At 29.7% G+C, this 23,976-nt stretch overlaps 2 protein-coding genes and 1 long non-coding RNA gene across 12 annotated transcripts; 2 read left to right on the top strand and 1 right to left on the bottom strand.

Annotated features, from left to right (window-relative positions):
• Positions 1-261: 261 nt before the first annotated feature.
• LOC111901708 (E3 ubiquitin ligase BIG BROTHER-related) lies at positions 262-2,897 on the top strand. Its single transcript, XM_023897593.2, has 8 exons — positions 262-456; positions 1,363-1,503; positions 1,597-1,855; positions 1,949-1,983; positions 2,060-2,122; positions 2,205-2,332; positions 2,399-2,507; positions 2,612-2,897. The coding sequence occupies exons 2-8, from the start codon at positions 1,375-1,377 to the stop codon at positions 2,642-2,644; spliced, it is 756 nt and encodes a 251-aa protein (XP_023753361.1). The 5' UTR covers positions 262-456; positions 1,363-1,374; the 3' UTR covers positions 2,645-2,897.
• A 2,565-nt stretch (positions 2,898-5,462) lies between these two features.
• On the bottom strand, positions 5,463-13,526 carry LOC128128404 (uncharacterized). 10 transcript variants are annotated; one of them, XR_008226312.1, is made up of 9 exons: positions 13,258-13,526; positions 13,083-13,167; positions 12,548-12,711; positions 11,941-11,993; positions 11,629-11,739; positions 11,454-11,535; positions 9,894-10,017; positions 7,137-7,314; positions 5,463-5,987 (listed from the first exon to the last, which is right to left on the bottom strand). It is a non-coding gene; the product is annotated as an uncharacterized LOC128128404 (long non-coding RNA). The 10 variants fall into 10 exon arrangements; XR_008226307.1 differs by having other exon boundaries at positions 7,137-10,028; XR_008226311.1 differs by having other exon boundaries at positions 7,166-10,028.
• Positions 13,527-13,919: 393 nt separating this feature from the next.
• LOC111901640 (uncharacterized) lies at positions 13,920-21,866 on the top strand. Its single transcript, XM_052767717.1, has 7 exons — positions 13,920-14,122; positions 14,326-14,924; positions 15,047-16,008; positions 16,097-16,364; positions 21,520-21,595; positions 21,681-21,737; positions 21,821-21,866. Exons 1-7 carry the CDS (start codon positions 13,920-13,922, stop codon positions 21,864-21,866), a joined length of 2,211 nt encoding a protein of 736 aa, XP_052623677.1.
• The last annotated feature ends 2,110 nt before the right edge of the window (positions 21,867-23,976 follow it).

Genomic DNA, 23,976 nt, shown 5'->3' with positions numbered 1-23,976 from the left:
TTGTTGTTTTCTACCTCCCCTAGCTCCCGACTAAAATTGTTTCTTAAAACATCAATTGTTATGTACGGATTAACTCCCTAATTTTATTAGCAACCGACTATCAAACTATCAGCTGTGAGTTGTCAACCTGAATAATGGTATATGTGTAAATATATTACATCCGTTGAAATTCTAATTTACTTCTTTTTCACCTTCCGTAAATTTGGCAGACCTTTCTTGATAGGGTGGACCCAAAGGCAGAGGCCAGAGCACACATAATAATGGAGCTTATCGTTCATTCATAGCAAAACACACACACACACACTCCCCCTTTTCTCCACCAAACTACTAACACTCAATTACAGTACTCTTTTACACCCCCCCTACAAAAAGCTCACCTTTGGCGGTGAACATTACAAAAGGCAGCGTCTGTTCTTAGCTTCTTATTATTCTGTATCTTCAACTCCATTATCAAAGGTAAAATGCCTAATTTCACATGCTTCTTGAATCTTACAAGAATCTGTAATCAGATTCCCAATTATTTTCACTAATTAATGGGTTATCAGACTCTCAGTTTCATTTAAAATTCTCGAAAAACACAATAATGTGCTAATCGTACGACTGTTCTGGTTTAGGTATCTTCGTGATCTGTTCCCACTTCCCAACTTTATATCTCTCAGATGCATCTCTGTTGTCTTTTAGGTTTTATCACTGTTTGTCTCATTGTGTTAAAGAACTGGATCTTTTAAGTACAATGGGTTTAAATTCCAAACCCAAAAGTTATTCTGAAGACAAACTCACAAATCAGTCCAATTTTAATAAGGAATCGATGTTACTACTTACAAAGAACTGATTACACGCTTAATCTTTCTGGGTTTCTGTTTAATTTTTGAATCATAATGAGGGTTCTTTAATCGAGGTCCTACATGTCTTCCTTCGTGATAAAGACCTACTGAAAGCATGCGAATATTCATTAACCATATCTTCATATTTCCTTCATTAACATCAGATTTCGAAAGATAAATATGAACTTTGGTGAGAGAAATTAATCAGATTTCACTCCATGATTAAGTAACGCAATGAATTTCTTCCACGGGGAATATACAACTTTATGATAATTTATGAGAAACTTTTCTGATTTGGAATTTTGAGTCTTTATTGTCGTAATCTGCTACAGATATATACAACTCTGATTCATCAATCACAATCGCTTACAAATAAGTCCACTAAAAAGCATATGCACATAGTTTAACTATTTTCTGGTAATTACTTGTATCATATAATATCATATCATATCACTTTTCTCTTCTCACTCATCAATTTTGTTTTTTTGCGTATAAATTGGAACCTTTTTTTAAATCGTCTTTGTGTTTTCTTTAACAGATAACCAGATCCATGAGCAGAAGCATGGACCTTCATAATCACTATTTGAATTCCAGATTTCCAGATGAAATCCCTGAAAATTTGATAGAATTTTTTCAAGACGACGATGGTCTTAGTTATGAAGAAGCTCTTTTGCAACAGGTAATTCAAATTCAAAATCAAAATCGAAATCAAAATCAAGATCATAAACTATAAACTTACTTCTTAGATTGAATAACATTGACAATGACACAGGAAAGCATGTATCAATCATTTCAAGAACGTGACAAAAACAAGAAAATGGCTGCCATTGATGACGACATCATCTATCTGTGTCATTTATTACAAGAAGAAGAAGAAGAAGGAGATGAAGAAGAAGAAGAAGGTGAATGTTCAAGGCATGAAGGTGTCATGACACAGGAAGCCATTGATGAAGCTTTAGCTCGATCTTTGCAGGAATTAGGAGAGGGATTTGATGACATCATCATATCTGAACACAGTGGCACTGCAAGTGGTTTGTTTCAACTCACGACATTTAATCCAAAATAAATGTATCTGTAAATCAGTAAATGTAAATGTGTTAACATAGTTTTCATATTTTATACAGGAAGCACACAAAGTCCTATAGCAACTCCTTCAAGGGTATATTAATAATATTAATTCTTTTGTTTGAGGTTAAAATTGTAATTTATCCACTCTGATATTGTTCAATCATCAGGCACATGCTGAAAGGTTGAATTCAGTGCAAGATTCCATTGATCCTGATAGCATGCAATATGAGGTATAAATATATTATCTTGCTATTCCATGATGGAATGGAAATTAACATAATGGAATGGTTGATTCCATTCCGTTCTTTGTAGGAATTACTACACTTGGCTGAAGCCATTGGTGTTGAAAACAGAGGAATATCTGCAACTCGCATTTCTCAATTGCCAACTTCCAAGTATGGATACAAGTTGTTCTCAAAGAATAAGAAAAAAGAAGAAAAGTAAGAACAATTTCTAATAATCTTTCTTTTTTAATTTAATCGTTTTAACATGATTGTTTTTTTTAGCTGTGTGATATGTCAATCTGAATTCAACTTTGGTGAACGATTGATCAAATTGCCTTGTTTGCATCAATATCATACCAAATGCATCAGTGAGTGGTTGAAGATGAAGAAGGTAAAAAAAAATAAAAAATCTTGGCTCTCATTTGTGTCAATTTACAAAAATACCCTTTATGTCTTTTTTGGTTTCTGATGGATTGTTTTGAATTTTGGTGGCAGAACTGTCCTATTTGTCAAAAGGAGGTGGTTTAAGCGTTTAAGAAGTGAAGAAAGGAGGAAGCTTTTGCATGGAAAAGATACAAGACTGGTTTATATAAATAATATAGATATAGATATATTTATATATAGACATGTGTGTGTGTGGGTTGTTTACATATGAGGTGTTATTTTGATTTTTGATGGCAGTTTTTCATGTGAATACATTAGCATGAGTTACTTTGAACTTTGGTTTATTTATGTTTAAGAAGCCTTTTTAAGGGTTAATGTTTAAAATGGCTTCTAATAATTGTTGGTTTGCTCTTTTAGTTACTCATATTTTAATTGTATTGAATAGGAGCAAACTATTAGACTATCCGGAGTAGGAAGAAATCAACACGTGAACACTGCCCCTAGGGTTAAATTTGAACGTTGGTTTCAACCGTTTGAAAGCATTTAATGAAAAAAATTATGTTTTTTTTTTTTTTTTTTTTTTTTTTTTTTTAATTTAATTTCTCTCTATATATACCTTCATTTTACATATATTTTTCAAAACAAATAGCACAACTCTTTCAAAACAGACACAGGCTTCAACAAAAAAAATGGATAATTTTTTCGGTTTAATTTCTTCTTAATCCAATGATGAATCTGATGACGAGTTGGTATTATACATACTATTGTTTGTGACACAAGACGTGGTTCGTGAAAGAGGCGAAAATTCACACGGCGAGAAGAAGCGTAGAAAATGGATCAACCAAGATCGAGAGGCGGCAAATGAACTTTTGATACGTGATTATTTTGTCCTTGATAGTTTATATGATCTATCAAAATTTGAAAAAACGTTTTCGTATTAGTAGAAATTTATTCTTGCGTATAGCTAAAGGTTTGGAATGTAATTATGAGTTTTTTCAATTAAGATGGGATGCTAGAGGTAAATGTGGTTTAACTACAATACAAAAATGTCCTGCCGATCTTAGATAATTGGGATGTGGCATAGCCACAGACGCATCAGATTAGTATTTGAAAATGTTTGAGAGGACTGGTTCGAGACTGTACATATCTTTTTTGTGAGTATGTTATAGAGCTTTATCGTGACATATACTTGCGACATCCAAATAAAAGTGATGTCGAACAGTTGTATGCAATGCATCAAGCTAAACACGGTTTTCCAGGGATGCTTGGTAGCATTGATTGTACACATCGGGAGTGGGCAAATTGTCCCAATGCGTAGCGTATTCAATTCACGCGAGGTGATCATGGGGTCCCCACTGTTATATTAGAGGCGGTTGTTTCACATGACCTGTGGTTTTGGCATGCATTCTTTGGTATGGCAGGGTCAAACAATGACCTGAATGTGCTCCAAGCGTCTCTGTTATTTAACAATATTTTGCAGGGTAAAACATCAAATATGTCATTTTTTGTGAATGGAAATGAATAAAAGTATGGGTATTACCTAGGTGATGAGATATATCCAGAGTATGCTACAATTGTCAAGTCATATTCATTTTCGACCGATGAAAAATGAAAATTGTTTAAGTTAGCACATGAATCTACAAGGAAGGATGTGGAACGAGTGTTTGGAGTCCTAAAACAAAAGTGACACATAATCAAACATCCGACACGAACATGGGATAGGGCAAAACTGACGATGGTGTTGACTGCTTGTGTTATTTTACATAACTTGATAATAAAAGAAGAGGGTATGTCTATTTGTTCATATACTGGGAACGACATACTTAATTCACCTGCAGTAATACAGGTTGGCAGCCCGATATACTTCTCTAGGGTTTTAGAAATACAAAACCGTGAAACACATCACAATCTACGTCACGATTTGACCGAGCACATATGAGAAAGACAATTCCAAGGGCAAAATGACAATGAAGACAAAGAGGATGAGGGCGGTGACAACGAGGCAGATAAGGACGGTGACAACGAGACGGATGAGATCGGTGACGACAACGACGATGAGTAGTATTTCTCTATGTGTTTTATGTTTTAAATTTTTATGTTTTTTAAGTAATGTAATGTTTTATTTTGTATGTTTTATGTTTATTTTAGTAATTTAGGTTTTTAATTTCTATGTTTTTAATTAATGAAATGTGGTTTTATTTTTTTATGTTTTCAAAAAAATTATTTATGTAATAAATTATGTTTTTTTTATTTAATATAATGTTAAAAAAAATAAAAAAAGAATATTGTGGAGTGATAACCATTTCCAATGTCTAGTAGGTTGATACTGAAGCTGACGTGACGCAGAGGTGACAACGTTTTTCCAGTGTTCATAACCTTATTGGTATTTCTATTAAGTCATGAGAATATATTTCAACCGGTTGAACACTTGAAATAAAATCCAATCATTTTGTCTCCATATCATATGACATAGGATGCCAAGTATATCAATGTAAGTATATTGTTGAAATCTATTATATGATGGATTAACAGAAATACTAAAAATAATTTAAGGATAATGACTTAAAAGGGTAATATATTTTTTGATTTGTACACATTTAATCACTGGTTTTTTTCGTCCACATTTACCCCTTCAACTTGTTAAACTGTACACATTTAGTCCTTATAACCGGTTACTTTAGGTTAGCCGGGAAAATGACTTAATAGGGTAATATATTTCTTATTTTGTACACATTTAGTCCTTAATATTTTTATACACATTTAGTCTTTAATATTTTTGTACACATTTAGTCCTTAATATTTTTTTGTTTCAAAATAAGTCATTTTTGTTTTTTTACTCGTTTAGTACTTATGAAGGATTTCTTTAGGTTGTTTATCACGACATCTTACGTGGGACAATCACTGATAAAGTGTGTGCGGCTTTTGATGTTTATGTGTAACGTCTCATTTTCACAACCAAAAATTTTCATTTTTAAATAAGGCAAAACTCTCTAATTATAAATCCATTATTAAGGAAAAACGTTTATTCCAAAATTAATCGAAAATCAGAGTAATATAAGAAACACGAAATCCTCAATACTATTGATGAGTGTGTAAAGTCATGTCTTCGTCTTCCCACGATCAACAATAGAACTTGAAAACATAAACAACTGGGTAAGCTCAAAGTTTAGTGAGTTTCCCCCAAAATATCCGATACAACAAACTTATTATCATGCATAACGGACCCACACTCATCAGATCGAAATACCTTGGCCCAATCAGTCATCTGACTGGAATGCCAACACACAACAGGTCCAATCAGTCATCGGACTGGAATATCCAGGGTTTGTCGGCATGCCGCCTTAACCCAACCACTATTCTCGAGCCTCCGTACCTACAGCTTACAACCGATCCACACCAGGTATCTTGGCCTACAACATATAGCAAGACCATCTCAACCTTTCTCGCCACCATATGACTATCTCACTTAAGATGTTGTGAGAAAAACCTAAAGAAAGCATTTATAAGTGTTGAATGAGTATAAAAACAAAAATGACTTATTTTGCAACAAAAAAAAATATATTAAGGACTAAATATATACAAAAATATTAAGGACTAAATGTGTACAAAGTGGAAAATATATTACTCTGTTAAGTCATTTTTACCGGCTAACCTGGAGTAGCCAGTCATAAGGACTAAATGTGTACAATTTAATAAGTTAAAGGGATAAATGTGGACGAAAAAAAAAGTCAGTGACTAAATATGTACAAATCAGAAAATATATTACTCTTTTAAATCATTATCCCAATAATTTATTATTCTATTAAATATATTTGAAAAGATAATGAATAGACAAAATTTATAATTATTGACTTATTATTAATTTATTATGTGTTAGTATCGGATAATTTAAATCAAACATCTTTTTTAAAACTCCATTATGATATCGCTAACTAAAACCTAAATTTAAGGTTTACATTAATAAGGAACCAATTTTGTAATTGTAAGTTTGGAAAGAATTTAAGTATCATTTCCATTCAATTCCTACATTTAATTTCCTAATATAACAGGTTGACTTCTTGTTTAATCAAGGTGACGTAAGCAAATTGATCTAAGGGTGTAAAATCTATAAAGAAAACACAATCAACGACCCAGATTGTTTTAGATGATGTCATAAGATTTCTCTTTTAATAATATTTAGAGATAAGGATATACCCTCCCCGTTTTCAACCCTATATCGAACCTCATGTTAAGCCATACTTGAAGTTACAATTCTCAAACACAATACCATTTTTAATTATTTTAATGTTTATTAATATTAAAACTTACTATTTATTTACATCATAGTTGGTATTAAAGTCTTCTAATTATGCGTTATTTGTTTTTAGTTTATTTAACTATATAATAATATCCTAATTGTAATTGTAATGCATGTTATATATAATATCACATTATAAATTAATTTGGAGTTAATGTATCATATATATTAAATTTATTTTTTATGTTTTAGACTTATTTAAAATTTTCATGTTTTTTAATTAATTAAAAACACAATATTATATTTCAAATAAAAGATATATATATATATATATATATATATATATATATATATATATATATATATATATATATATATATATTCTTAATAAAAGAGTACTTTGGATGCCAAGTGTCCCTCTTTTGCACCTCCAGTTTGACATGTGTCTTCACCAGGGAACTCTTATGCATCAAATTCCCGCCCATTCTTTACACCAAAAATTCAAGAAACTGCCCCTAAACATCAGCAAAAAATCGAGAAACAGCCCCTAAAAATCAGCTCAAATATTTTCAAATACCTGCAAATAAAAACTCATATCAATCCTATTTTTATGGTCAAAATCTCGATAAATCAGCTCCTTTAAATTCACATTATCAACTCCTGTAATTCAGGAATCAAATGAATGCAAATCGTTGACTACAATTTCCTTTTTTTTTCCCTGCCAATTATTTGTAGATCATAATCATAAATCTGTACCGAATTCCAAATTTAAATCAATTACCCACTAATCAAATCCATAAAAATCAGGAATAAAATATGTGCTTCATTAGTCTCTACATATTTATATATACCTATTGAATTGCACATAACCTTCTACTGGTTTGTCCTCCAATTTTCAGTTTCTTATCTGCTCTGCTCTACCGATTTGCAAAAGGTTAGTAATACAATCTTTTAAATTTTTTTTATTTTAACATCAAACTCTACATCTATTTCAGTAGTTTCGATCTTTCTTTGTTCTCTTTTTTTCGGTAGTTTCAATCATTCACAACTCGTAATATGTTCAATTCTATGTTTACATCAATTAATTGATTTTCATTCTTGCTATGTTTGCAGGAAATGCAGTAACTATTTAAAAAGTTGTTATTATTTTTTTTCTTGACAATTATTTTCAGATCATACTCCTCTACCTCTTTTTAAATTTAAATAAAAGCAAATTTATTTATGTAAAATACAATATGTAATCTTTAATTCGTTTTTTTATTTCAGCCAATTATTTTCAAATCAAACTGCACAAATAGTTTCATTTTTTAGGGAATTTTTATTCTCTTTTTTTTCTGTCTTTGTGTTCAAACTGGAATTTGTTGTTTTTCATTTCATTTTATATATGTTATTTGTTATTTTAACTTGTAACTTCACATTTCCATCTTTTCATACATTCTTTGTTTTCTTTTTTGCATGTCTTTCTATTCAAACTGTAATTCGTTTCTTTTAATATCAAATTGCACAAATAGTTCCGTTTTTTCATACATTTTTTGTTATGTTCTTCCTGTCTTTGTCTTCAAATTGGAAATTGTTGTTGTTTAATTCAATTTATATATGTTATTTGTTATTTTACCTTCTAACTAAACATTTTATACATACTTTATTATTTGCAGATCAATGGCACATCCAGATGTTACTTTCATTGCAGATTTAGATGTACTCAAAGATGATTCAACTATCAAAGTCAGAGTGATAAACCTATGGAACCTTTTTTCATTCTATAACAATGATGAACTCTTCTCTATTGAGTTAATTTTGATAGATGAACAGGTATCTATCAAGTTAACATTATATATTATTTACACATTAAAATATAATATGATTTAATTATAAATTTTATATATTATATTTCTTTTAAGGTACCACGATACAAGCAAATGTATTAAAAAAATACATCTACCGATTCAAAAACATTTTAAAAGATGGCTTGGCATTTTACATAAAATGTCCAAGCTTTGCATCACAAAAGAAGGGTGCTTTCAGGTTAACTCAACAGGAACATAAACTTAGTTTTCTTAATGACACTGTTGTTACCGAGTGTCATGACTTTTCTGGAACTACATTTGGTTTTGAGTTTGTTGATTACCAGTCTATTATCTCATTGGCGCATCCTGAAAACACTGCTATCGGTTAGTTGCATTTTAATATAGATTAATTATGGGCAATTTTTTTGTTTGAATATAATATTTTATCTTTATGTTAATAACAATATTTCATTGATATTTGTTGTTGTTAATAGATGTTATTGGATTAATCATTGCATTTGGTGAGATGGTGCGAGACAATGCTTATATGAAAAAACACAGGCTTAACCTCCAAATCCAAGATGCAAAGTTTGTTAAAATTTATTTTTATTTTTGTATATTAGATTATATAATAATCATTTCATTTAATTTAAAACTTTTAGTTTTTAGTGGTTTGTAACTGAGTGTCAATTTGTGGGGTGATTTTGCTTACAAAATGCATGGCTTTCTTGATAACAACCCACACAATCTTCGTATCATTGTTATCATTCAATTTGCAAAGCTTAGTATTTGGAGAGGTATATTGTATTATTTTCTTATTAAATATTATTCTATAATCATTACACTAACAATGAATAACATCTTTTTTATAGATCGCCCCACAGTTAACACCTACTTTACCGTGTCAAAGTTGTTCATTAACATTGACATTGATGAAATCAATGATTTTAAGAAAAGGTAATTTATGTTATCATTGTAATTTCTATAATTAACTTTCTTGTGAGTAACATTACTTATTTTATGTTATTACATTCTAATTTCTACATCCAAATCTTATGTGACTAATTTTTGCTAATTTGATTTTATCTAACAGTTTGGATGGAGATGATCGCTCGGATTCATCCATGAATACCATCACACTTATGAAGTCTAATAAGGTTTCTGAACATGATGATTTCATGGTTAAGTTTCGGTTGAAGACTATTGCTGATGTTCCTGAACCTGTGGAAGTGCGGCTTATATATACTTTATTATCAATATAACTCTACTTTTTTTTTGTTATGCATATTTATTTATTAAAATAAAATTAATATGCAGAAAAATACATTCATTATCATGGGCATTATAAAGGGAATTTTACAAAATGAACCATGGCATTATTTGGCATGTACAAATTGCAACTACAGAGCATTTCGGCCTCCTGGTGCAGACGATCAACATGATGGAAATGGTTTAATTGGAGCAACTAATGGTTATGAATGTCATAATAAGGACTGCAAAAAAACTGAAACTTCAGTTATTCCGAGGTTGTTAATTTCCTCCTGAATCAGTTAAACCTATGTTATATTTCATATATATAAATATTATTTTGGATTTTTTTTATAGATTTATGATTCCGATACGTGTGCAAGACAATACTGGTACTGTTACCTTAACTATGTTTGAAAGAGATGGAAAGTATCTTTTGAAGAAATCAGCCAATGAACTGTTTAAAAAAGCAGTGCAGGTGGTGCACCATAAATAAAATTAATTAATACATTGACTTTATATATTTACTTTAACCAAACTTTTTTTACTTTTATTATTGTAGCTTGGTTTTGGTACTGCTTTTTATCTCGGAGAGATAAATGCACTGAAAGGTTTGAAATTGGCTTTTAAAATATCAATCAAAAATTTCAACATTTCAAAAAAGAACAACCAATACAGTATATGTAGAGTCAGTGATGATGAAAAGTTGATTGAAGAACTGGAAAATAAGTTTACTGCTTCCCAGGTCATTATATTTATTATTATTATTAAGATTTTAAGATTATTATATTTTTTGTGTTTTTATGTATATATAAACCTTATTGTATTTACTAAATAATAGTCTAAATATTTGATATAAATGTTTATACGTTTATTTAATATGCTGACCTATGTTCATATTTTTTTTTATTATGCAGGTTGGTAATTCACAGTCATTTGATATTGGTGAATCTGATTTTGAAACACAAAATAATAGGACTTTGAAGGTAGATGTACACATTATATTTGTATCTAATTATTATATAAATATCAGTTCACTTTATAAATTAATTAATTAATTACAATTGTTTTCTGTTTAGGATCAAATTTCTGGAACAGACGACAACATAACACCTTCGACAGTTGATAAAAACTCAGCAACAAGTCCCATGAAGAGTTTCAATACACAAACAGTTTTGAAGAGAAATTTGGAAGAAGTATTTGATTTGGAGTTGAATGAAAAGTTATCATCATCAAAAACTTCAAAAACAAGATTGTGAAGGTAAAGTTGGAAAAAAGTGGCTGAGTTATTATTTTAATTTGAAGTTTCATAAGGTAGTGGACCATGGCTTTAAACAATATTTATGCATTTTATTTTTCATTCGGTACTTTGATATTATTGTTTGGAAGTTTTAAACATTTGTTGGGGATGATTGTTTTTTAATGGTATGTTTATCGTGCATTTTTAATATTTTATGAATTTATAATTTAGAAGTTATTTTGTTGTTTAATAAATATTTTTAAACCTGTTTTTCATGTTATCAATGCATTAAGGTAAAGAATATCACAATTGAGTTTAAACTGCAATATACTTTCATATTACTAAATTTCTAAATCAGTTATGCAAAAGAGTATTTGATGGAATCTATTATCTTTTTTACTATTAGTAAATATTCATACCATTATTAAAAGTATTAAGTACCTTTCACTAATAGTCAGACCATCAAGTTGCTAGATTGCTAGATTGTGAAGATTCAAACTTTGTTTACTTTTTGAAGTACAACCTATATAAATCATCACCAAATATATTTAATATTCAATATGTTTAATATTTTTTTTATCAACTATCATAGTAAATAATATATTACGTTTTTTACCTTTCAACTAACCATAACAATCACATGTACATAACCAAATATTGCTTGTGTTTGTACATTTGAACCCTTCATCCATTTTTAAACCATTCTCGGCACCCTTTACTACATTTCCTGCGAAATAATCAATAAAACAAATAAGATTATTTAATTTAATAATGTTGGAATTGGATATTTGGATCACCTGATGCCACAAGAAGGAATAAATAAATAATTTTTTTCTTATATTTGACTATAATTTATTAAGCATTTAAGTATAGGTGAAGGTAAAGTTTGTGTATCTTAAAGTTTTAAAGTTTATAAAGAGACACATACTCTCTCTGTTGAGAAGTAGCACTGTTTTGAGCATGATAGAAAAAATCACTATCCTGAAATAAAGAAAGCAACATTCTTTAGTTTTAAAGGCTGAAATATATCCAAAAACCATGCCAAGAAATTAGAACAATAATGACACTTATAGTAGAGATGCACTAAAGGGTAAAATCGTCAAATTACAAAATAGGCATAATGACACAACTATGATTGTCTTAAAGCCTGAAATGTATCAGAAAACCATGCCAAGAAACTGAAACAATAATGGCACTTACAGTAGAGATGCACTAAAGGGTAAAATCGTCAAATTACAAAATAGGCATAATCACACAACTATGATTGTTTGTACGAATACGCATAATTTTGTAAATTTCATTCTGAAAATTAGAAAAATGCAAACAGCATATATAAATAGTTTGTTATATGTAGAGATGCACTAAAAGGTAAAATCGTCAAATTTCAAAATTGTTGGAGGTTCTCAGCCATCTCTTCTATTGTTTGAATTTCTCTTTTGTTATGACTAATATCCGCTAATATATAGGTAAGAAAAATTCAAATTTTTGGTGTTTGGATGTGGTTAAAGACATTCTTGGAATGAAAAAAATATTACCCATCCAAACTGTTCCAGCTGAGACAAAAAGCCCTTCTTCCTTAAAAACAGGAAGAGACTCACCAGTAAGCATAGACTCATCCACAACACTTCTTCCAGTTATAACTTTCCCCTGAACACAAGAATGTGGCATCCCATCCAAGCTCAGTGTTAAGAAGTGAGATCTAGAAGATGGAGAATGTATTAGTAGTATAAAACATGTAATGATGTGATGAAAAATTGATAAAAATATGATGTCTATTAAACTTTTTGGTGTTTGGGTGTAGTTTTAACTTTAATATTAAACTTATTTCTTAGATGTAATTGATCATATAGAGATCATATGTAATATACCTAAAATTGAAACCCTAAATATACAATTATACAAATGTCATATAATTTGGAAGGTATATCAACTACAGTAACTGTTTTATTTACTTATATATTATCCCATGATTTACTTTGCACCAAATTATGTATAAATTTTCGCAAATTCAAAATTCAAAAATTTAAACAAATACTCAAATTTCAAATTTCGAACCAAAAGCATATCTACCTGATTGTGTTTCCGCTCTTAAAGAATTTCAAGGCATTCCTTTGAACAACTTCAGTTTTCGCTAACATCTTCAAATACAACATTTCTGGAGAAATAAAATCAGGTAAGATTTCTTTGACAAAATGTATTTTCTCTTACAAAAACTAAGATTAACAATCAATTGATCTTCTCTCACCTCCGATTGTGATTTCTTCAACCGCCAAAGCTGCGTTTTTTCAGTCTCTGAGTTCGACATCGGCTATTATTGTATGTAAGCTTCTCTTCTCTTCAAATTTATAATCGGATGTGTAGTAGTATATTTCTTTATCGATTTAGATAGAGAAACTTTGACACCGTTTCAGATTTTCATCGGTGGTTCTGGAGATATGTATGTAATCGATTCTTGGTCTGGTTTGTTTTACATCGTTTCTTTTACAGACAAAGGGGAAAGGGGGAAATATTGGGATGCCGACAAATGTTAAGTGAAAATAACTTTTTTGATAAATAAAAAATGTTGAATATGCTAAAAAATTATTAAAATGTTTTTTTATTTGTTTCTCATTTCTTCAAATTAAATATTTACATAATTTTCATTACTATATTTCCCCGATTAATATAGCCAATGTATGTAAATTAACTGATAACCTATAAAAAAAATTATAGGTCGTATCTATTAATTTTCTTGTGTTTATATATATATATATATATATATATATATATATATATATATATATATATATATATATATATATATATATATATATCATTATACAATATTAACTATTATTATTATTTTCACTTGTCAGGGAGTTCATGATTCACGGCCCATGTGGAGCTGAAAATTTGAATTGTCCATGCATGGTGGACAGAAAGTGTTCTAAAAACTTTCCAAAGCAATTCTGTAATCATACTTCACTTGATTTAGATGGTTTTCCTTTATACAGGAGAAGAAATTATGGAAATTCTGTTGAAAAATCTGGTGTTCATTTAGATAACATAAATGTTGTTCCATACAACAAATATCTGTTGAAAAGATATCATGCACACATTAATGTTGAATGGTGCAATCAAGGATCTTCTATAAAATATTTATTTAAATATATAAACAAGGGTCCTGATAGAGCGACTATTGCTATGGTGCACAACAATAATGATTCTGATAACAACGATGCAGTCGATGAAATCAAAGAATACTATGATTGTAGATATATATATCTGCATGTGAAGCATCATGGCGTATTTTTACCTATGATGTTCATTATAGGTATCCTGCTGTGATTAGACTGCCTTTTCATTTGCCTGGTCAACAACAAGTCATGTATGAGGCAGACGATGATATTGAAGATGTTCTTGACCGTCCTTCAAATGTTTCTTCAATGTTTATATCTTGGATGAAGTGTAATGAAACCAATAAAGAAGCACGAAAACTTACATATGTTGAATTTCCTACAAAGTTTGTGTGGAAACCTAACCTTCAAACTTGGAAGCCAAGGGAAGTTGGACGTTCTATTGGTAGAATTCACTCGGTTTCTCCTAAACTTGGCGAAGCATATTTTTTAAGAATTCTTTTAAATAAAGTGAAAGGTCCAAAATCATTCGAAGAAATTCGCACGGTCAATGGTGAAATATGTTCTTCTTTTAAAGATGCATGCTATAATTTAGGCCTTTTGGATGATGACAAAGAATACATCGAAGCAATTAAAGAAGCAAGTCTTTCTGGATCTGGTTTTTATTTATGTTTCTTATTTGCTACGATGTTATTGTCTACCAGTTTGTGTAAGCCAAAGATTGTGTGGGAAAACACGTGGGAATACCTCTCAGATGGAATTCTTTATACTCAACAAAAGAGATTAAACTCTCCAGGTATTATATGTTTATTACATTATTATTAAAATTGTATCATATAAATTTCCAGTATGCACATTTTACGTCCCACTTAATCTCTTGTTTAATATGATGTAAGTAATATTGTGTTGTTCGTACAGGTTTATCACTAAACGAAGATCAAATTAAAAACTTGACTTTGTTTGAGATAGAACAAATTTTACTTCGAAACAATTCCAGTCTCAAGAACTATAGAAGGATGCCTTACCCTGATCTTGATTCGGTTTCATCTTCAAACAATCGTTTGATAGCCGAAGAGCTAGATTATGACATACCAAATTTGAAGAATGACTTTGATCGGCTCTTTGTTTCATTAACCAATGAGCAACGCAACATTTTTCAAGATATCATGGCTAAGATTAAAAATAATAAGGGAGGTGTATTCTTTATTTATGGTTACGGTGGAACGGGTAAGCCATTTCTTTGGAAGACAATATCTGCAGCAATTAGATCCCAAGTTGAGATTGTTTTAAATGTTGCTTCAAGTGGGATCGCTTCATTATTATTGACTGGAGGTAGGACGGCACACTCTCGGTTTATAATTCCCATCAATCTTACCGAGGATTCTTTTTGTAAAATAAATCCAAAGATTGATCTTGCAATTTTAATAAGAAAAGCCTCATTGATCATTTGGGATGAAGCGCCTATGGTACACAAGCATGCATTTGAAGCTTTAGATCGAACTTTGAAGGATATATTAAAATTTGTCGATCCTACAAACTCAAGTATTCCATTTGGAGGTAAAGTGGTTGTTTTTGGAGGTGATTTCAGACAAATTTTACCTGTTGTTCCGGGTGGCAGTAGACAAAACATTGTTAATGCTTCTTTAAGTTCTTCATATTTATGGCAACAATACAAAGTCCATAAATTAACAAAAAACATGAGGTTAACTGTTGGAAGCGATCCATTTGCTGTTAATCGAATAGAGGGTTTTTCAAACTGGCTTTTGGACATAGGAGAAGGTAATCTTGGTGGTCCAAATGATGGTGAAGCAATTGTTGATATTCCAGAAGATATTCTCATTAATGATCTATGTGATCCGATTGGTTCATTAATCAATTTTGTATATCCTTCGATTCTTGAAGACTTCAACATTTCGGGTCATTTTAAAAGTCGGTGTTCCAGTTATGTTATTGAGAAACATTGATCAGAAAAATGGCTTATGCAATGGCACTAGACTACAGATAAAATCTTTGGGCAAGCGTGTTATCGAGGCATTTATCATATCTGGAAGTAATATTGGAAACCGGACATTTATTCCAAGAATGTCTTTAACTCCTTCTGAAAACAAGATCCCGTTCAAATTCCAAAGAAGACAATTTCCATTGGTTGTATGTTTTGCAATGACAATTAACAAGAGCCAAGGACAGTCTTTATCGAAGGTTGGATTGTTTCTCAAGGATCCTGTTTTTACACATGGTCAATTATACGTTGCTTTATCCAGAGTTCAAAGTAGAGAGGGATTAAAATTGTTAATTTTAGATAAGCATGATAGACTATCAAATAAAACATCCAATGTTGTGTATAAAGAAGTTTTTAGAAATTTATAAATACTTTGTTCAATTTTGTTATTTATATCAATTTACCTATATCAAACAATAACATTGATGCAAATGACAGACTTTACAGAATGTTGGTTTGTTTCTCAAGTATACATGAACAGTTGTATATTGTTTTATCTAGAATTCAAATTAAAAAATCATTCAAAACTATTCATTTTAGATTCTGATAGAAAACAAACAAACAAACTATCCAATGTTATGTTAAATTACTTTTTACAAATATATAAAACTGTGTATACTTTTATTATGTATATCAATTTATCTTTCTGTTTTATTTAAATTTTATTGCATTATACAAAACGATAATTTTCTAACATATCTACAAATATAAATTGCTAATTGGATATTTAAACAATTTTGAATTCTTAATTTCAACCAAACATTATATTATTATGAAATTAATAATTATGGTATTAATTAATTGAAATTATTTTTAAAATTTTCAATAATTAGTTTATAAATAAATTAATTTTTTTTTTAAATTTTCACCCGTGGTGTCCACGAGTTATAACCTAGTATATATATATACTAGTCGTCTACCCGCGCAAAGCGGCGGGGTAAAATAATTTCTAAAAATTTTATTTAGAGGACCTCATATAGTTAGGTTTTGTTATTTGTTTCCTTTTTGGAAACATGTAATATTCCAATGAGTCAATGAACATGTAGTGCATTAACAAATATAATTATGATAAGACTATATATATATATATATATATATATATATATATATATATATATATATATATATATATATATATATATATATATATATATATATATATTGTTATTTTAAGTTAAAAATAAAAAGTACGTTGTTGTTTTTAGTTAAAAATAAAAATACATTATTCTTTTGCTATAAAAATATGTTGTTGTTTGGTGATAAATAAATATATTTTTTAGGTTAAAATAAAAGAAAATTCTTGTTTTGGATTAAATGTTAGTATTTTACTATTTTTGTTTAAAAATAACAATATATTGTTTTGATTAAAAATAAAAATATAATGTTGTTTTGGATTTACAATTAAAAGTATTTGTATATAGTGGGGATAATGTCATAAAAAACCTTAAGTTTGGCAGAAAATATCGGTTTTACCCTTCGGTAGATTTTTGGTTCGTTTATACCGCAAACTTGTCATTTTTTTGTCGATTTGCCCTTGTTACCTGCAATAGCAGGTTTCCAGGTTACTCTGACTTATTTTTTGCGAAAAAACCCTTAAGTTTACAAATATTTTGCAAAAAAACCCTTAAGATTATAAACATATAAAATATAAATATATATTCAAAATTTTATAAAACTAAATAGTTTTCTACTGAAACATATTTTAAGCTTTATGTACGGTAAATTTTATATTTGTTCAATATAAAGTTTTTATATTTAAATTTTAAAAAAGTTACCTAGTTTTATCAAAATGTAAATATTTATTAATTAATACTTCAACTTTTCAAAGCAACATTAAAAAACGTCTGTTAGCTAATAATAATATGACATTAGTTATATTCAATTAATTTTAAAATATATATATATATATATATATATATATATTTTTTATATGTTTAAAAGATTTGTATTTCAGAAATAATAAACTATCATATTTTTTTTATAAAAATAAATATATTTATATAACAAATTAGACAAATATATTTATATTTTATATGTTTAAAATGTTTATATTTATTTTTGATGTTTAAAATGTTTATGGTATTTTTATAAAAAAGAGTGATAATATTATTATGTATTTAAACATATAAAAAATATGATCTGTTAGTATTTCTGAAATACAAACCTTTTAAACATATAAAATATTTTTATTTACCTTTAAAAAAAATTAATTGAATACTTGATACCATATTATTCATATTAACTATTTTAGCATAATTAATTATTAACTAACAAATGTTTTTTAATTTTGTTTTGAAAAGTTGAAGTATTAATTAAGAAATATATTTAAATTTTGTTAAAACTAGGTAACTTTTTTTAAAATTTAAATATTTTAGTTTATATCAAACAAATATAAAATAATTCATAATTAAGAAATATATTCAAAATAAAATTTATAATCTTAAGGGTTTTTTTGCAAAATATTTGTAAACTTAAGGGTTTTTTCGCAAAAAAATAATTCATAATAACCTGGAAACCTGCTATTGCAGGTAACAAGGGCAAAACCAACAAAAAAATGACAAATTTGCGGTATAAACGAACCAAAAATCTGCCGAAGGGTAAAACCGACATTTTCTGCCAAACTTAAGGCTTTTTATGACATTATCCCTATATAGTGACATCTAAAAATAGTTTCACTTCTATGAATAATTTTTTTCAACCAATATTTACATTTTGACGATTAGGGTTGTTGATATGGAGGGGGGTATGGAGGGTTTGCAGCAAAATTTGAAGGCCATTGGAGCAGACCTAGAACTGGACCGATACTGGTTTTATATAGTTTGTTAAGTTGTCGGTTCTTGGATTGTTAATTTTTTGGTACCAATTTTACATACCCACACAAAATGGCGATGAAGAGTAGTTGTCAAAATAAATAGAATTGACCATGTAGATTAAAAAATTAATAGATTAGTTGTCAAAATTGTTTTCTTTTAAGCAAGAGAGCCATATTGCATTTTTATATATAATAAATCATATATCCATATGGTTCCACTTTCCCTTGTGACCTGTGTGCTTCAAAGTTCTTTAATGTGCAACTTTATCACAAGTCTTTTAAAGAAATACAAAAGTCATCAACAAAAAAATGCTTATATATTATCAAAACAAAGTCATCCATGCGACTGTTGCATGTAATATATTTCTTGCAACATAAATTAATCCATTTTTACCTACAAAGGCCAAAAAAATAGAATTTGTTGAACCCCACAAGAAGTAAAGGCAATATATGTAAAGATGGAATAAGTAAAAACAACACACACAAGAAGCAAGGGAGATGTATTAGAGATAAAAGTTAAAAATAACAAGTAACTGAACAACAATAACAACAAAAAATAACATCAAAGGATGCAAGGGTGGATACAGAGTTTGATTAACTGTTGAAGCCTGGATAATACTTCCTATTGCAAGTCTCGGGCAAAATGTTACCACTCAAATTAACACATTGCCATTACCAAAAATGAAAAATAACCAAAAAAAAAAACAATTTCAAGATCATACCTCTATCACTCCCTTCTTCCTCTTCTGCTTAGTTCAAACCATTTGCTTAGTTCAAACCATTTAAAGAACCATGGTTGGCAATTATTAAATATATGTATAGTTATTAGGTTGAATTTAACATTTTTTGACATTTTACATAAAAATTAGATAGTAATACACAAATAAGGAGCAATTTCTCTTTTCTCCTTACCTTTGAAGCCATTCTGAAAAATCTTCTTTAATCCTGCAAAATATGAACTGAGAAAAACAAATAATTATCAACTAATTAATATAAATTAATTCTTTTAAAAAAAAAACTAATATAAAAAAGAGTAAATTACTGAAATCGTCCCTAAGGTTTGGTCAAAGTTGCACGTTTGGTCCCTAACTTTTTTTTGCACTCAGACCGTCCCTGTGGTTTGATTTTGTTGCGTTTTTCGTCCCTATGGTTTGGTAAAAATTGCATGTTTGGTCCCTAATTTTATGTATGTAAGGGACGAAAAATACAACAAAATAAAACCACAGGGACTTTCAGTTTTGGGGATTCAATGATCACAACATTCTGGGGTGTTTGATGGGTTTCAAACTACAAATCAGTCCGATAAAAATAGGAATTCAAACGAAAAAAAGTGAAGTCAAAATCAAGACTCAATCAAAAATCAAATATGTTGCATTGATTGGTTGTATATTCAACTTTGGACTATTTAAAATTTAATATTATTTTATTGATGGTTATTTGTACTATGTGTTTAATGGTTTGTACGTCTTAAAAAAACAATATTATTATATATTCAATCTATTTATAGAAATAGTGAGATTTCTTTTATAAGATACTATATATATATATATATATATATATATATATATATATATATATATATATATATATGTGTGTGTGTGTGTGTGTGTGTGTGTGTGTGTGTGTGTGTGTGCACGCGCATGCGCGCGTGTTTTTGTTTCAAATAAGAAAGAAAAAACTCGAAAACACCAGAACTAATAGCGGCCACTTATTTCCTTAAATATAAGGGTTGGAAGTTATATAGCTTAATTAAAGTAAAAGGAAAAATAAGTAATTATAGTTATTAATTAAATCATAACCATAAAATCTTACTAACTAAAATTATAATAGTTAACTATTTTCTAAGATCTTCAACATCATCACACCCTCATCATCATATCCACATCCACATCGTCATCGATCATTATGTTTCAACGTTCATCAGATCTTCATCACCACCACCGATCTTTTGTTTCAACTTTTCAAAGCTTCAATCAATCATTATGTTTCAACGTCTCAAATCTTCAACATCATCAACCATTTCTACTCTAACACCATTAGACATCCATACGTGAAGAACATGTACACATTATACTCACATATGAATATACTATGTGGTGTTCACATGTGAATAAACCATATAATATATAAAAGTTGTATTCACATAGGAACGTATTATTCATATAACTAGAATATATAATGTAATATTCACACATGAATATACCATACGAAACAGATATAGCATGTGATACTCACATGTGAGTATACATCAGGCCCAGTGATGGGCATGGGCAAATTGGGCATAGGAACAGGGCCCATTTTTTGATGGGGCCCAATATAATTTTTTCTTATACTGTATTGAAATCAGACGATTCATACCTAGTGTCTAAGTACAAATCATTGACCAGCAAGCAAACAGGAGACGTACGTACTGAGAATCCAAGAAGCAGAGCACGCATCACAAGCCAAGAACGCGGCAGAAGGCAGAAGCGATTTTTAATTGATCATCATCAATTCAACATTTAGCGACTTTATCAGAATTCAGGTAAGGGTTTTAGTACTTTTACCCTCTCTGTTAATTGATTGCTAATCACTAATCAGGTAAGGGATATCGAATCAGAATTGGTGAATTAGGTACGAATGAATGTGTGTCATTTATCAGAAAAGCTTCAAAAGGGTAACCTCAAAGTTGTTGGTTGGTAGTTCTGCTTAATTCAGATTCGACTTTTGGTTTATATGACTTTTTTTTTGACTTTTTACAGTGAAACAAGTATGACTGTTCTTGGGTATCTTGCAAAGCTTATACTCGGAATCTTTGGGTAATTCTAAATTCCTTTACAATCAAAATTAAATCTTATATTTATTAAAATTGGGTTCTGATTGATTGTGTTCCCCTTGTTAGGTTAATTGTTTCAATTGCTAAGGTTGCACACATCATTATACGTTGATTGACCCTCCACTTTCTCCATTCATAAATGACGTTTTCATAGAAGTTGGATGACATTTAGGGTAATTTATGGATCCTATTCTATATGTGAGTGAAGAAACACATTAATGTTGTTATATTGACCAAATTGTCCTTCCTTCACTAGGTCTTATGGGCACTACAGCCTTTGCGTTTTTCTACTTCTACCTTTGCTTGTAGTTATGTTGGGGGCAATGATGCTTAGTCTGAGACTAGTGTTTATCACTATCTATCCAATGAAGTAAAATTACCTTTCTATCCTATTATGTTTTTTGTTTAATTGTGACTTGTGAATGAATATCAAGTAAAATAACCTTTTTGTCCAGGTGGGGAGGTACTCTAATGAACTATTTCCTGTTCAATGTGGCTCTCTTTCTTCTTTGTTCAATCAGGTAGGATGGCTCATTTTCTTTATTAATTAGTAATATTTTTATAGGTTTTTAACCAAAATATTAGAACATAGTGTAAGGACTAATATCGCATTCCATTATTCTATTTCATTATTTGTAATGGTCGTATTGTTTCTCTAAATAACTTATGATTCACACTTTCAAACGAGAAAAATAGATTTCTGAAACTTATCATCGTTTCAAAAAAACTTCAGTTTATATAATTTAATTCATCACACATTAGGGCCTAAGGGGCTTTTTTGTGCGGCTCGTCCCGGGCATTTGAATCCTCAGGACCGGCCCTGGTATACATTATAAATACAATATACCATATAATATTCGAACGTAAATATATAATATAAATAAAATACATTGTGTATTATTTGCATGTATATACCATGTGAATAAATCATTATTATTATAAACTAACAATATATATGTTTATTAAAAAAATTGAGATGTATTCACATTTTAATTAAGGAATATTATAATTAAACACATGAATAACATTGCACTCAATGGTTGGTTCATGTCCCCGAAGGCTGACATAATAAAGCTTGTTGAATTAGTAAACGATTAACACAAAATATGAGACATCATTGATGAAGACAATATATTTGTTATCTTCTCAAGTAAATATTGTACGATTTAATATATTAAACATTTTTATCATGTTGAGTTCATATATGAATGGTCATGAATCTCATTAGCCAATACTTGTAGTTTATCTTAGTATAATATTGAACATACATGTAAAATAACATAGTTACTATATATGAATACATACATCAAGTATAAAAGGAACGTAGACTATTACATCGCCCACATACAAACTCTCTTATCATGTGTCATGTTCTCTAAAAGCACGAACTCCTTTATCTCTAACTTTAAACTATCCTCGTACTTCCTTCTTTGTCGCCTTTTCCTTCTCTTACTCTCAACCGACACAAACTTCACCCTCGGTGGCAGTGGCCTCCTGAGGACATGTCCATACCCGTATAATCTTCGTTCCTTCGATTTTCTGATGATCGTTGTCACTCCTTTTGTAAGCCACAATTGGAATCTTTTCTAGCAATATCCTACCACACGTACACCACAACATCCTCATTTATGTTACTTCCATCTTTCTCTCATGCTCCTTCGATTACCAAACATTAACATGCATGGTCTAACAACCACTCTGTAAAAATATCCCAAAAGTTTCGGTAGTACCTCATTGTCACGCAAGACACATGAGACATCTCATGCAAGATCAAGACGAGTATATACGGGATAAGAACCGAACCGTTATGCAACCGAATTTCCATTGGAATGACTGTATCTCTGTTTAGGGCTCATGAACAAGTCGTCGATCAATGAGACTTGTGAATAGCCATGACATATATCCTTGGAGTCCTTTTTGTCTCCATGGTCCTCAAGATCAACTCTCAAGATGTCTACTATCATGTCTTCTAAAGGTCAATGAACAACATACAAAGATCCTTATTTTTTTTATTCTCTATAAGACTTTTTTCATCTCAATTGTCGACATGCATGACACCCAAACAGCTATAACACGCCACAAAACTGCCTCGATAAAACTCTCCCAAAAATTCATGGTAAGACCAAGTTTCATAGAGACTATCTAAACGATATTGTTTTAAAAAGAAAAACATGAACGAAACGGAAATCCACCACAACATATCATAAAAACTTAACATCACA

This window comes from Lactuca sativa, chromosome 9 (assembly GCF_002870075.4).
Source record: "Lactuca sativa cultivar Salinas chromosome 9, Lsat_Salinas_v11, whole genome shotgun sequence".
In the NCBI taxonomy this organism is placed as follows: domain Eukaryota; kingdom Viridiplantae; phylum Streptophyta; class Magnoliopsida; order Asterales; family Asteraceae; genus Lactuca; species Lactuca sativa.
This window is presented reverse-complemented; position numbering and strand designations above follow the sequence as displayed.

Coding starts and splice junctions, on each gene's coding strand:
- LOC111901640 (XM_052767717.1), top strand. CDS start 13,920: ATGGTGGACAGAAAGTGTTCTAAAAACTTTCCAAAGCAATTCTGTAAT. Junction 16,009..16,096: donor TTGGTTCATTAATCAATTTT/GTATATCCTTCG, acceptor AACATTGATCAG/AAAAATGGCTTATGCAATGG. Junction 21,596..21,680: donor ATCAGAAAAGCTTCAAAAGG/GTAACCTCAAAG, acceptor GACTTTTTACAG/TGAAACAAGTATGACTGTTC.
- LOC111901708 (XM_023897593.2), top strand. CDS start 1,375: ATGAGCAGAAGCATGGACCTTCATAATCACTATTTGAATTCCAGATTT. Junction 1,984..2,059: donor CTATAGCAACTCCTTCAAGG/GTATATTAATAA, acceptor TTCAATCATCAG/GCACATGCTGAAAGGTTGAA. Junction 2,123..2,204: donor CTGATAGCATGCAATATGAG/GTATAAATATAT, acceptor CGTTCTTTGTAG/GAATTACTACACTTGGCTGA.